Source organism: Acanthochromis polyacanthus, chromosome 12, assembly GCF_021347895.1.
Source record: "Acanthochromis polyacanthus isolate Apoly-LR-REF ecotype Palm Island chromosome 12, KAUST_Apoly_ChrSc, whole genome shotgun sequence".
Taxonomy (NCBI): Eukaryota; Metazoa; Chordata; class Actinopteri; family Pomacentridae; genus Acanthochromis; species Acanthochromis polyacanthus.
The window spans coordinates 40518059-40532615 of NC_067124.1; the positions used below are offsets into that span (position 1 = coordinate 40518059).

At 40.7% G+C, this 14557-nt stretch overlaps 1 protein-coding gene and 1 long non-coding RNA gene across 9 annotated transcripts in view; one reads left to right on the top strand and one right to left on the bottom strand.

The window, feature by feature from the left end:
• Positions 1-14557, top strand: part of leng8 (leukocyte receptor cluster (LRC) member 8) — a 41226-nt gene that overhangs the window by 1114 nt on the left and 25555 nt on the right. The window contains exons 2-9 of one of the 8 annotated variants that reach the window (XM_051956742.1): positions 5429-5561; positions 7119-7253; positions 9418-9531; positions 10256-12560; positions 12670-12762; positions 12858-12923; positions 13865-13921; positions 14137-14292. The exons of 1 other annotated variant lie outside the window; for it this stretch is intronic. In XM_051956742.1, the coding sequence (XP_051812702.1) occupies positions 5429-5561; positions 7119-7253; positions 9418-9531; positions 10256-12560; positions 12670-12762; positions 12858-12923; positions 13865-13921; positions 14137-14292 (3059 nt within the window). Of the gene's footprint in view, positions 1-5428; positions 5562-7118; positions 7291-7338; positions 7365-9417; positions 9532-10255; positions 12561-12669; positions 12763-12857; positions 12924-13864; positions 13922-14136; positions 14293-14557 lie in introns of those variants that run through there. 6 more of the 8 variants (XM_022199701.2, XM_022199700.2, XM_051956746.1 and 3 more) reach the window with 6 other exon arrangements.
• LOC127536431 (uncharacterized) lies at positions 3184-4320 on the bottom strand. The gene is made up of 2 exons (XR_007945423.1): positions 4067-4320; positions 3184-3765 (listed from the first exon to the last, which is right to left on the bottom strand). It is a non-coding gene; the product is annotated as an uncharacterized LOC127536431 (long non-coding RNA).

The window sequence follows — 14557 nt, forward strand, 5'->3', positions numbered from 1 at the left end:
TTAATTTGACAAATACTAAACTCAAAATATCACAGGCATCCAGATCACATTTTTCAATATTGTGATGACATTTCTCATTCTAAAACAATTTTTTGATGTTTCATTTACCGTAAAGTCATTAGGAAATATTACCTACTTCTGTTCATGAAAAGATATTTACACTTGGCTGAACTTACACTGCTGTCTGTGCTCTATGTCGAGTATTCTGGCATTTACCAGAACAGGGTCTCCAAATGGAAATGCAGCAAGCATATAGCTGCATGTGCTGCTGTAGAACTTCCTCACACTGGAAAAGAATGTAGGCAGGTCACAGTTCTCCCCATGCTGTTCCAAGTAGTCCCTGCAGTCTGCTCCAATGAAGAGATCTTCATTCTCTTTCTGGTTCTCTGTGTTAGTGAAGTCAATCTTCGTGATGTCAGATGCACTTGTGATGACATGTGGCTTCACAAATCTCATGGCCAGCTTGCTGAACTGACCACATAGCACATGATGAATAAGATGGATACAGGGTTCGTCTTTCTGTAGAAAGGTGTTTGTCTCATTAAAAATTGGTAATATTGCCATCAAGAAATTTGCAAATAACAAGCTGTTGGCATCGTCCATCTTGGCAACGATTATACTTGCTTTGCTGTTGCTATTCGTGTCCAGTGTGCTCTTTTCTGCTGCCTTGGCCTCCTTCTGTTTCTTAACCTTCTCCCCCAACTCCTTCTCCTTGAACATATAACTTGCCAAGTTGAATTCTTTCGACGTGGAGTTGGCTTGGATGTTTGTTTTCTTCATGTCACATGCAGTAGGGGGTTTGTCACTGCAAATGTCATGCTTCATCTTCCTTTTCTTTGTTTCTTTCTGGGATTTCTCTTCAACATCTTGAGTAAGTGGCTGTTTAATTCCTCTGCTTGGTTTGTCTTTCTTTTCCCTTGCCACCTCAGCCTTGAAGAACTTGGACAGTGCTGCCCACTGTTGGAGGAGTCTCTCCAAGCAGTGTTCCAAGGAAAACCATCGTGTAGAAACATATTTCAGGATCTTTACTTGAGGCAAACCTCCTTCCTCCTGAAAGGCTTTTAGAGCTTGCTTCCGTTTGCTGCTCTTCTCCAGGTAGTAGAAGATATCGACCAGCAAGTCGTCCAACTTCACAGGCAGTTGCTTAGATCCTTTCTGCACAGCCAAGTGAATCAGGTGGCAGGAACAACCTGCAATTACAAAACAGAACCCGTTTATGTACGTGAAATAACAAACTATTAGTCTCATAGACCTAAGTATATGTTAACTGGAAATAATGCTCAAAAGTAACCTCCAATAAAATGATGTATTCGTTGATAATGTATTCTTTCTTCCATGGAAATATAAATGAAATTGAAATGAAATCTGTTGAAATGTTTAAAACAATGTAGGATAGAAATTGATTACAATAGGTCTCTTGAGTAACTCTAATCTAATCCAATATTTCGTTTTACCTAAGAGGATAAAGCATTGCACGGTTGATGCTTTAAATGAAGTGAAATAAAGCATCATCTTTGCATTGTCATACAAACAGAAATCAAGAAAAAAATTAAGAAAAATAAAGTGCCTACCAATTACTCTAGTCTTCAAATTTTATGATGACTTTTATATTATAAATATTATGTAAATTATATGATTAATGTTTATATTATGTCTTCAATTATCACAACAAATAGACCATCTGAAATGAAAATACAAGTCAAATTTGCCAAATATTCATCTAATATTTTGTAAAGTAAAAAAAACAATAATTACGTACATGAATGCAGTCAATAATAGATTAAATTATTAAGCTATTTTTGCTACACTATTACAAATAATTAAAAAAAAACGTGGACAATTTACTTATTAATCCACTCTTTTGACTTTCAACTTCCCATTGGCACAGTGTCATCAATAGAGCGCTAGTCAATATTATTCCCTACAAATCTGGTAATTAAATATTATTCGCGTAAAAAGAAACATACCTGCAATGTAAGTCGATGGAGATATTTCATTGATGAACGAAGCAACTCCTTCCTTAGATCCCAACATCACAGAGGCATTGTCGGCTGCAAAACAAACTAAATTCTGCCAAGGTATGTCATTTGAGTCCATTTCTTCCTCAAGAATTTTGAAAATATTTTCCCCCGTGGATGCTGTGCGACATTCAATGAAAGAAGCACTGACAGGACTTTTCCAAGTTCGTTATCAAAATAGTGAACACAAATGGGATAGAGTTTTACATCATCATAGTCCGTACTTCTGTCAGTCGACATGCTGAAAGGTTCTGTTTTTATTACATCAGTGATTTTCTTCGATGATTCTGTGCCAAGACACTGAATAATGTTCGAGGTTTTTGTTCGGTCACATCCATATTTTTTAGCGATCTTCAAATCCGGAAGCAATCTTCTAAACAACTGTCCCATGTGATCGGCCATTGCGATTGGAACTCCAGGTTCAATAACTGCCTCCGTGAATAAAACTTCTGCATTGATGACTTCCAAAGAATCTTATGGAGCAACGAAGAACGTAGAAAATTTGCTGCTGGTGTCACTGGCATTGGCATTTGACTTGTCTTTTTCGTTCCCACGTGGTCTTTCACATCGCTGATTCCTCCGTGTCCAATCGAAAAATCTTGTCGGCATAAAGTGCAGTTTACGTAATTTTCACCTTTTCTTGAACGAATAATAATTCCTGGAAATGCCTTAGAGTAATCCTCACGAAAGGACTGTAACTTTCGTTTAGGTTTTGTGCTCGATTGTAATTTTTCTGCGGCAGATTCCATGATGAAATCGCATACTAAGCTGACCTAATTCCTTCTCAATTCCAATGTAAAACAAAGGCTGACCTGTCCCACATGCGCAATACAGATACAGGAAGTAATATGAGCAGCATGCAGTGCCGATTGTTTCTGTTCGAAATTTAGATACGGTTCTTAGCGATCTTGTGAATGTGTTTCATGTTTATTGATTGATAGCTATGTGAAGATCCATATTTTGATTAGTAAAACCGTAACCCGTAGTGGGATCATGAAAACTGCAATCATTACGGCAAAACCGGAGTAGTTGGCAGTAGGCATGTAACGATATGAAAATTTGATATCACGATAATTGTGATCAAAATTATCACGGTTATCGATATTATCACGGTATTGTGAAATATGTTCAAAATGTTTAAAAAGTACTCATCGGCACACTTAAATCAATGAACAACGTTTTTATTTTTAAAAAAACCAATCAAAATATGAGCTTAAACCTTAAATAACATTAATAAGCTTAAAAAATTAAAGAGGGGACCTTAAAAGAGCCAGGAGGTAGTCCGTTTGCTTGAAAGCAACATTAGGAATAACAAAGTACAACAAAAAAAGTATGGTGCCACTGCCTCATAAAGATTAACAAATAAAATTTAAATAAAATTACATTCTTGATATTGTGCAAATTGTAACTATCTTCACATTCAGTGCTCGGAAAGATCTAGTCTTACAAATATAATACAATAACACTACTATATAAAACAAAGTAAAAATGATTTCGTGAAGGAACTTTATAGTGAGGCACAGCAACCTTCATCAGCTTCAAAAATCCAGGCCTCTCAACAGTTTGAAATGGCATCATGTCTTTTGCAATAAAATATGAGATAGCTGCTGTGAGGTCTTTGGAATGTTTCGATGTCTGTGCATAAGCAGCCTTCCTTTCAAACGCCTGGGTTATCGTTTGTGCCACTGTGACCGAAGAAGTAGAAGCTGTTGGAGGATTTGTCCTGGTTCTGTCCACTACACGCCCTCTGTAAATAAGAGGAAAGCAAATTTATAATGGTTATTATTAAATTATTATTATTCATCATCACACACGCACACGCACACACACACACACACACACACACACACACACACACACACACACACACACACACACACACACACACACACCATGTAACGCTGTCTTCTGAACATTAACCGGACTTTCTGTCGGCAACAACGGTGCATTTAGCTTTAGCCACGGAGCTAGTATTGTGCCGGAGCAGAAACGAGACGAACACGCACAGTTCCCTAAGCCCCACATGCATTCATTCCAAGTTAACTTACCTTTAACTCGCTGCCCAGTTGCGGGTGGTGGTCCCGTAGATGAGCCAGCATGTTGGACGTGTTTCCACCCTTTGCCGATATTTTCTTGTGGCATTTTCGGCAGACTGGGTTGCTTTCTTCCACCAGTCTCCCTTGCGCGTCTTTATAAAGTCCGAAGTACGCCCAGACTTCGGACTTGGTACGTTTGGATGGTGGAAAAATCTCTCCACTGCCGGTGTCCTCCGCCATATTTACGAGTTGTTGACTGAGCAGTGCGCATGTATCCGATCGGCTGCCTGCTGCTGCACTTCTCACAACAGTAGTAGGCCTATTCCTGAGATTTTCCGGATTGTGGCGATCAAACACGGTTTAACGGTAATTAAAATTTGAAACGGTAGTACTAACCGTCAGACATTTTACCGCGGTTTATCATTTTAACCGGTAATCGTTACATCCCTAGTTGGCAGGTATGGAGCCGTTCTCAAATGGTGTAACTCTGGTGAAGGCGTCCGAAGTAGTTTCTGTTTTAGCTTTGGAGGACATTCAGGTGTGTCTCTGTGCTCGTCAAACAGAGCTTTGTCCTGTTGATTTAAAGGATTGAAACTGATTAGTTGTGTTGCAAGGATTGTAAGACACAGGACCTGTCTTTGTCAGCACCATCCACCCTGAACAGGAATGTCATCAAAACAACTGACTTGTTTTCGCAACCAAACCTTCCTCTCAGTTTTTTTCTCCAGCTCCTTGTAGTCTTATTTAAAGGTGTGCCCTGCATGCTAAAAAACTTGTGTTTTAGAATGAAAAAGGTTTATTCACGAAACCTTAAATCAGAGTTGGAAAATGACACATCTCATTTCACATCTGCAGTGTGAATATTGTACACATTGATGCTGAAACTGTACATTTTGGAGCCCAAACTAGTCATGTGAAAGTGCTTTGCCTTGTTTCCTGTGCTTTCTGTCTCGTTTTTTTCGTTTTGTCTTATTTTTGTCATTTTGTGTCTTTCTTTTGTCATTTTGTGTCTTGTTTTTGTCGATTTCTCTCATTTTTGTCATTTTGTGTCTTTTTGTCACTTTGAGTCTTTATGTCTAATTTTTGTTTTCTGTCTTGTTTTTTTTCCATTTTGTGTCTTGTTTTTGTCATTCTGTCTAGTTTTTGTTGCTTTTTGTCTTGTTTTTTTTTCCCATTTTGTGCCTTTGTTTACGCCAAGTTTTGGTCGTTCTGTCTTGTTTTTGTAGTTTTGTGTCGTGTTTTTGCCGTTTTATGTCTTGTTTTTGTCATAATAAAGCAATTATTGTTAGATCATTAGCTTTGCTTTACTTGGTAAGTTTGTACCGTTGATGTAAAAGCCCGTTAACCTGACGAGTGTTCTCATGTCGTCGGCAGGTCCTACGGTTCCGCTGGAGACAACCAGGTCCATGAAAACCCGGAATGGGAGAAAGCAAGACAAGCTTTAGCGTCTATTAACAAGAGTCAGACCTCTGCTAAAACCACACAAGCCAACCGGACCACAGCAGAGGTTTGTGTTTGTCTCCGTTAACATCCAGCGTTGAATTTCATCTCGCAGCTTGAGATCTAAAAATACGAACCGATGTTTATTTTGGGAATTGACCAGAAATGGGATTTGTTCAGAATGTAGTCATATGTTGGTTTGTTATACAGATAGATATTTTATTAATCCTGAAAGAAATTCAAGTATTCAGCAGCTTATATATGACAACAAAAGACAAAATAGGCAGGTTAGCAACCAGATTAACGTTAAAGGTTAGTATGTATTTAAAAAAGCTTGCTCTGTAATACTATAAACAAAACACTTGCAATTTGAAATATTAATGTATTAAAAGTCAACATACAGTATTTCACAGACGGACATCGACGCGGCATTGTGCATATATTGTGTATGCACGATGCAGCGTGGACATCCACGATCTATCGTAAGCACGGATGTCAGCGTTTGCTATACAGCTGTATCTAAACATGGAAATCGGCGCTGCATCGTGCATACATAATATATGCACGATGCAGCGCTGATGTCTGTCCGTGTTCTCCCGGACGGTGATTTCTGTTGCATTGCGCGCTCACTTCTGCTTTTGATGACGTATCGTGCTCAGACGATTCATCAACGCGTCGTTAGTTGCAGCCCTAGACATTAGCAGCAGTCAGATACCGGTTTAACATGAAGTGTTTGGTAGATTTAAGGCACTAAATGATCATTTGCTGCTGAATGAATAATATTTGGACATGTCTGTTAGTGGCCTAAAAAGTTCATGCCATATCCTGGCACACGCGTGTTCACACACACACACGCTCACGGCTCGTCACGTCAATTAAGACAAGCACTGAGAGAGCAGAAGTCCACCAAGACTGTCCATTACATGACTTTAACCCGAGCACATGCGTGTGTTCTGCATGTGTGCGTTATGTACAGATACCAGATCACATGACCTAAGCATGTAGCAGGCGGCTCAGAGACACCCCCACAGTTTAATCATCTGTTCCTCGGATCATTTGTGACGGATAAGTCCTGATAAGTCCTCAGCAGTGGATTTGTAGTAGGATCACAATCATGTGATCTGGGCAAAAAAACAACAAAAATGAGACAGAAAGGGACAAAAAGTAGATGGAAAGTGACAAAAACAAGACATGAAATGACAAAAACAAGACAGAGAGTAACAAACGAGACAGAAAGCAACAAACACAGGAAAGAAAGCGACAAAAATGAGACACAAAATGACAAAAACAAGACAGTAACAAAAACTAGATGAAAAATGACAAAAACGAGACAAAGTGACAAAAACTAGATGGAAAATGACAAAAACAAGACAGAAAGCGACAAAAACTAGAAACAAAAGGACAAAAGACAGGAGGCGGGCCAAAGTTGCAGTGATTGGACAAAATTGCAGAATTCACAGACTGGCTGAATTCTCGTGAACTGGTGCGATCGTAGCATCTTGAATTCCTGGAGGGACTGTTAGTTTATTAAATGTGTTCTCCTGTGTGTCCTCGCTGTATTGATATTTGTGTCCCTGTAGATGGCTTTGCTTTAACATGGATTGTACTATCTCTATTTTTTTAGGCCGGCCACTTTCAGCCAGCAGTGTCTGACTCTGCAGCCATGCAGCAGCAGCAGTACTACCCGTGCTACCAGCAGACTCAGCAGCATTATCCTGGATACACCTACCCCTATAACTACTACTACCCCATGGGTCCAGTAAGTGCTCTATAACTACTACTACCCCATGGGTCCAGTAAGTGCTATATAACTACTACTACCCTATGGGTCCAGTAATCGCTCTGTAACTACTACTACCCCATGGGTCCAGTAAGTGCTCTATAACTACTACTACCCCATGGCTCCAGTAAGTGCTCTATAACTACTACTACCCCATGGGGGTACATGTCTGGTTCTGCTATTCCCGTGGGGACATACCATTGACTCCCATTCATATCTAACCCCTAACCCTTACCCTAACCCTAACCTTAACCAACACCAAAACAATGCATAACCCTAAAGAAACGTTTTTGCACTTTTACATTTTTTAGTAACAACAACATGGCCAAGAAAGCACTGTTTCCCCCCGTGGGGACCTCATTTTAGGTCCCCACCGTGAGATGAGTCCCCACCTATATAGCACATAGTCAGGTTGAAGTCCCCACCGGTATAGATAAACACGTACACACAAACTCACCTGGATGAGTCCCATGCAACAAAACTGAAGGATGGCCTTGTCCAGTAACCCGCCGTCAAACAACCCATTGTCTCTGATGTCTGCAAACAAGGGTAACCAGAACTCCACACACTGGTTGCGTAGAACGCCCCACCAATATTCCATCCTTTGATTGGCGGTGCTAGCTCCCTCCATATAACTGTCAACAGGGCCGTCTGGATGAATGGGGACGAGGAACCGCTGAAAGCGTCGAACATGGCCGTTTTCGGTCCCGAGATTGCCTCTCACAATCCTAGGACGGCCTGCTAAACGTTGCACTGCTTCAACGTAATGACCTCCGATCAACTTTGGGTCACTACTCGTGGTATAGGCATTAAGCCAGATTATTTTCCCAGAAAAACCGTCGATGCTTCCGTTGATACAAAAGCCATATGGCTTCAGTTTATCATATGAGTCAATGTACCAAATGAAGTTTGGACCTCTCGAGAAGTAGCGCCATCGTCGTAAGCATCTTGCTTGCCTTAATGACACTCCTGTGGGATCCAGCTCCTTCATCACCAACCGCACATCCTCCTTCTTTACTCGTAGTCCATGTTCTCTACACTTTGCGTACATCCACCGGTACCCGTGAAGCTGGCCAGAGTACTGTAGTTGGTTGCTGATGAATTCAACCAGGACTGCAAGATCACAGTACTCTTTACGACGAGAAAGTCCCCTCGCGCTGAGTAATCTTTTCAGATGTCTCTCACTTATGTCAAAGCCATGTCTCCGGCCAAGAACTGATTTAATATCTTTGTATGTGAGGCCAATACCAAAATACAAATCAATCAACTTCTCCCACGGGTGATGTGTGTATTCCTCCATCGTTGTGTGTCTGTTTTACTTCCAGTTCACTGACACTACTTTTAAAAAAAAAAAAAACAACCTTTGCGAGATCTTGCGAAAGTTCGTCCTTTTTTTTTTTCCCCCCACCCATTAATTCCCCCCCCCCCCCATGTCCCTTTAGGGGCTCCGTAGAGACCTATTTGACAGCTACTTATTACTTGTTTAATCAGAATATTTCTACTAAAATATTCCTAAAACATAACACTGCATGCAAACGATGTGTGACAGGATATTATTCATTGTGCGGACCCCCCCCAACACACACACAAATTTGTTTTATTATCTATTAAAATGCACTGATGGGATTGGTTCAGCTTTTCAAAGACGTTTGCAGTCCATGTAGAAACACAGAAACAATTCACAAATACTTTGCCATGCTGATTTGGATTGTAGGTCTGAAATTTAAATTTCAATCAGTTGAGTTCTTTGTCTCTAACCTGTACCTCGTATAACACAAAACCCTAAACTTTGCACTGTGGTTGTAATGTTGTCTCTTCTCACAAAATTTTAGCAGTTTCATTAACCTCACTAACTGTATTTACAGAACCATCAAAAAAGGCACTTTCTGTAGCACTGTCCTCCTTGTTTTACTTTGCTGTACTCCTGTACCTCTGTTGCTATAAAAACTCAGCTTTCACTCTGCTGTAGCTTCTGAAGCATGTGCTGGTATGTCTGCTCACTAATGGCCCATGGTCAGTCATGACTTTGATTAATCATATAAAGTGTTGTAGTGAGTACATCAAAAGAAATCTTCACTGTTAAATCTTTCTGTTTTGCAGAGCATAAGAAAATGGAAACTTATTTCTAATGTTTACTTTTCAGGACATTGAACAGTGCTCCAGTGGCAGTGGGAGTACGTTCATTGTCATGCCATCTCCCAGAGATGTTTCTGAGGATCCAGGCATACCTGAGCTCCAGAGAACTGACGGTGTGGTGGTGAGTTCATTTATCTAATAACTTTGTCCAGTGTATGCAGTCATGAGCTGTCCTTTAACACTGACCACTGTGTGCGTTTCAGTAAAGGTGAATTACTAACAGCTGACAGGGCTTTCCTGAGCTACACATTTAAACACAGTTAGAGCTGCATTAGTTGAACATTTCTGTCACGTCCAGCCTGAGTTCTTCACACTACTTCACACAAACATAATTATAGAGGCTATGTGTTGCTACTGCTACTTATTATTACCCAATGGAGGTGGCCCAATGGAGGGTCACTTTTCAAGCAGTTGCATGTCCAATAGTAACACAATGATTTTTAAAGCACCTTTAAAGGACCGTACCACTCACCATCTTTAGTTTCTTCTGTGTAGCTCTGTTAGAGTGGATTAATAACTTCAGCAAAGAATATTACTGATATCTGGTTCTCCCTGATGATTGCTTAAACATGTTTCAAGCCGCTGCAGGTTGACTTTTACAACAATAAACTGGAACTGAACTGAAACCAGTGTCAACCTGGAAAGCAGGAGAAACAATTGTAATATTCACTGCTCCAGTAGAATGTTTGGGAAATGCTTGGTAGTAACATGTACACACATTTTATGTATTGGGCTCTAACATGCAAACTCACCAGTGTAGTCCTCGTTACTGTTTGATTGTTTTATGGGGTTGAATCAGTAATGTGTCCTAAACATGCCTCTGTTTTTTTGAACTTGCTAAACAGATGCGTCGAAGCTATGAGTTCACTGAGGATGAATATGTGCCAGGAACTACTGATGATTTGGAGGCAGATGTACCAGAAGTCCAGCAACAGAAACGGAGGAAACGGGTTCTGAAAAAGGCTTCTGTCAGGTCACAGGAAGTAAATGAACAAAAGCACAAGAGAAGCCAGATGACACCACCAAGGGCTGGTGAGAACTCCAAAGGATGTAGTTCATCTGAAAGTTCAGATGTGTCAGTAATGATGCTAAAGAAGAAGAAAGATGGTGGCAGACTGTACAATAAGAAGTACTATTGTGTCTATTGTGTCAAGCCTTTTAGCAAAATGGCACGGCACTTGGAATCAAAACACAAAGATCATGCAGAAGTCGCGAGAGCATTTGAATTTCCAAAAGGCTCCAAAGAAAGAAAAATACAGTTGAATTTGCTGAGGAATCGAGGAAACCGTGCCCGTATTGCTGAAGTGCTAAAAGAAATGATGGGATTGCTGATCCCAAGACAGCAGTCAACAGTACCTGTCAGCCCCAGTGAGTACCTGCACTGTGTTAACTGTAAGGCCTTGTTAAAGAGAAAATCATTGTGGATGCATATGAAAAGATGCCAGCTGTCAGTAATGATGCTAAAGAAGAAGAAAGATGGTGGCAGACTGTACAATAAGAAGTACTATTGTGTCTATTGTGTCAAGCCTTTTAGCAAAATGGCACGACACTTGGAATCAAAACACAAAGATCATGCAGAAGTCGCGAGAGCATTGGAATTTCCAAAAGGCTCCAAAGAAAGAAGAATACAGTTGAATTTGCTGAGGAATCGAGGAAACCGTGCCCATAATGCTGAAGTTCTTAAAAAAGGAAAGGGATTGCTGATCCCAAGACAGCAGTCAACAGTACCTGTCAGCCCCAGTGAGTACCTGCACTGTGTTTACTGTGAGGCCTTGTTAAAGAGAAAATCATTGTGGGTGCATATGAAAAGATGCCAGTTAAGCAAAGAAGCTGCGTGTTTGAAGCCTGGAAGAACTCGAGTCCAGGCTGTTTGTGCATACGCCCAGCCTGTCCCAGATGGTGTTAAAGCAGCTGTCTGGAAATTGGTGAATAACATGAATGAAGACGAAGTGTCAAGGGTTATCCGAAAAGAGAGATGCATTTTGACGTTTGGGGAACATCTGTACAATAAGAATGGGCATGACATAACAAAACATGAATACATCAGACAAAAGATGAGAGAGGTTGGTAGACTGATACTTCAGGGAAAGCTGGGAGGCATACTGAACAGAGCACATGACTTCTTTGTACCAGCCAATTTCCCCCATGTCATAGAAGCTGTCAAGAGTGTTGCTGGCTTTGATGAGAAAAAGGGCATCTACAAAACCCCATCTCTGGCACTTAAGTTGGGTCACAACCTTAAAAAGTTGGCTAATATTGTTGAATGTGAAGCAATGATCACAGGTGATAAGGACACTGCTCGTGATGTGCAGTTGTTTAAACAGATTTGTGACACTAAATGGAATGAGTGCGTGTCAGCCCAGGCACTGAGGAATCTGAATGAGGCAAAGTGGAATGCTCCTAAACTTCTGCCGTTTGCTGAAGATGTGAAAAAAATGCACCTGCATCTCGACAAGCAAAGGAAGCAGTATCAAGCAAAGCTTGAAGAACAACCAACAAAGAAGAACTGGGCAGAACTTGCCAAACTGACACTTTGTGAAGTTATACTCTTCAATCGCAGAAGAGAAGGCGAGGTATCCAGGATGCCCCTTCGTGCTTTTGAAATGCGAGACACTTCCCCGATTCATCCAGATGTGGAAATGGCTTTGTCTGACCTTGAGAAGAAGCTCTGCAAGCATTTCCAGCTTATAGAGATAAGAGGTAAACGAGGTCGAAAGGTCCCCGTTCTCTTGACATCTGATATGTTGGCTTCGATGGAGTTGCTTGTGAAGACTCGCCAAAAATGTGATGTTCCTCATGACAATGACTTCATGTTTGCAAGACCAGAAGCGCAAACTTACATCAGAGGATCTGATGCTGTTCGTCACTGTGCTCAAAGTTGTGGTGCAAAGCATCCAGAAATGCTGTCTTCAACAAAACTTAGAAAACACATGGCCACCATGTGTAAGGTTCTCAACTTGAAGGACAATGAAATGGATGATCTGGCTGACTTACTTGGTCATGACATCAGAGTCCACCGCCAGAATTACAGGCTTCCTGAAAGTACACTGCAGCTGGCCAAGATAAGCAAACTTCTAATGGCCATGGAGCGAGGAATGCTATCTGAATATGAAGGCAGGAACCTTGATCAGATCAACATTGATCCAAACGGTAAAACATTCGAAAGAAAACATTTTATTTAATTTTAATTTTTCCAAATAATTGTGCCATCATCTGATTGATCCAGAAAACTCAAATGTTATTGCTCTTCTCCCCCCAGAGAAAATATCTGTGGACACAGATGTATCTGACAGTGATGATGAGGATGGTGTTCGTCTGATTGAGGCAGTAACTTCGTCTTCAGAGTCGTCAGGTATGCTTTAATTATTCATATGGTCTGATATAAAAGTGGCTTCACTGTTTGTCACTTATTTTGGTTGCTCAGAGCACATTGTTACATGTTGACAGGCACTTGCAGACTGATTAAGCAATGCAGAGAAGGTCAGAATGGAAATGATCCACCAGGAGCCAAAGGTATTTTCTTTATTGAATTCTTCAGAGTTTCCTTGTACATTTTCCCTTAATAGCAGTTGTATTTGTGAGAATGCTAAGGAAACCAGGAATCTGTACGTGTTCACACTAGAGGGCGGCACTACAAAGCGAGAGTAGAGGATTAGCGAAGTTCGTTCAGCCTGAAGTCGAGTTTTCAGAATCACAAAGGTGGATCTCTTTTAACCTACTAGATCACCATGGTAACTGATGCTGCAGAGCTACCCTGCTCTTAAGGAGGCTATGTTCCAAATTTCAGATTTAAACCGGCTGAAAAAAGTGGTAAAATGTTTCATTTGGGGGAGAAATCTTTTGTTAGTGAGAAAAGAATAACCCCCATCATTTAGGATGCACCAACGATGACAATCCAGTTTATTTAGATGGTTTTGGGGCTGTGACACTGAACCAATACAAATATGAGACATAATGAATGACTTGTAGCAACAGTCTCCTCATTCTGAGTATGTGATGCTGCTTCTTCAATTTCAGTGTGCAGCCCCCATTTCAGTTATCTTTACATGTTTCAGTAAAGGTGGGAAAATTGGCAAATCTTCATATTTAACAGTTGAAGAAATTTGACAGAACTATGAGCTCACACACATTTCTCAGGTGACTGTGAGGGCCTATGCTTTTTTTTGTAAGGTCAAGACTTAAAATAAATACTGTGAAGTGGGAACTAGAAATGAGCTTTCACAAGCCCAATGTATTTTCATACATGAAGACTCCCCTGTGTTTTCTCATCACTCCATTAGTGTGGAACAATATGAAGAAAAAAAATATTTTTAAAGGCGTTAAAGAATGTATATTTCAGGAGTGACATTTTGTAGAATTGAGTTTTCTCAATGTTTGTTTCTTTTGAAGTCTCATTAGTAATATTACTAATTCGCACTGAAAGTGGTCTCATCAGTTTTCTTGTGTCTTACTAGACGTGTCAGAGACGGCAGTGGTTGGGGGAAGATGTGGTGAAGGAGAAGCTGCTGAAGGTAAGTGCTTTGAGTTTTTGAAGATGTGCTGTCTTTATTCAGGGGTATTACACAGTAACAGCCTCATGTTTTTACCACACAAGACCTCAGAGGCAAAACTCCTGAAACAGCCATGATGATGATTTTCAGCTTTTCCTCCATGTCAGCTGTCTTTTAAATTTAAATAGTTGACCTCTTTCTCTGCGTTTAAGTCGTGATATCATTTGCATTAACAGGATGGACTTGGTGTAGACGTGACTTCACCCTGGGTGGCATGGATCAGTGGGTAGAGTGGCCGTCTTGTGACTGGAAGGTTGCCGGTTCGATCTTTGGCCCATCGAGCTCATGTCGAAGTGTCCCTGAGCAAGACATCGAACCCCGTATTGCTCCTGGTGGGTCGTGGTTAGCGCCTTGCAGGCAGCTTTGGATAAAAGCGCTATATAAATACAACCATTTACCATTTTGCCATTTACCCTCATTTGTCCTTAAACCACTGAAGTTCATCTCTGTCCCTGTATTTTACAACCAGAGGGAATATCCAGTAGTAGCAGCAAACCATTTGTCTCATATTTTTGTGAAGCCAGTTAGCAAAGCCAGTGGATGTAAAGCTTTACTTCGTACAGTTTTCAGAGGACATTACATATTAACTAAAGTAAC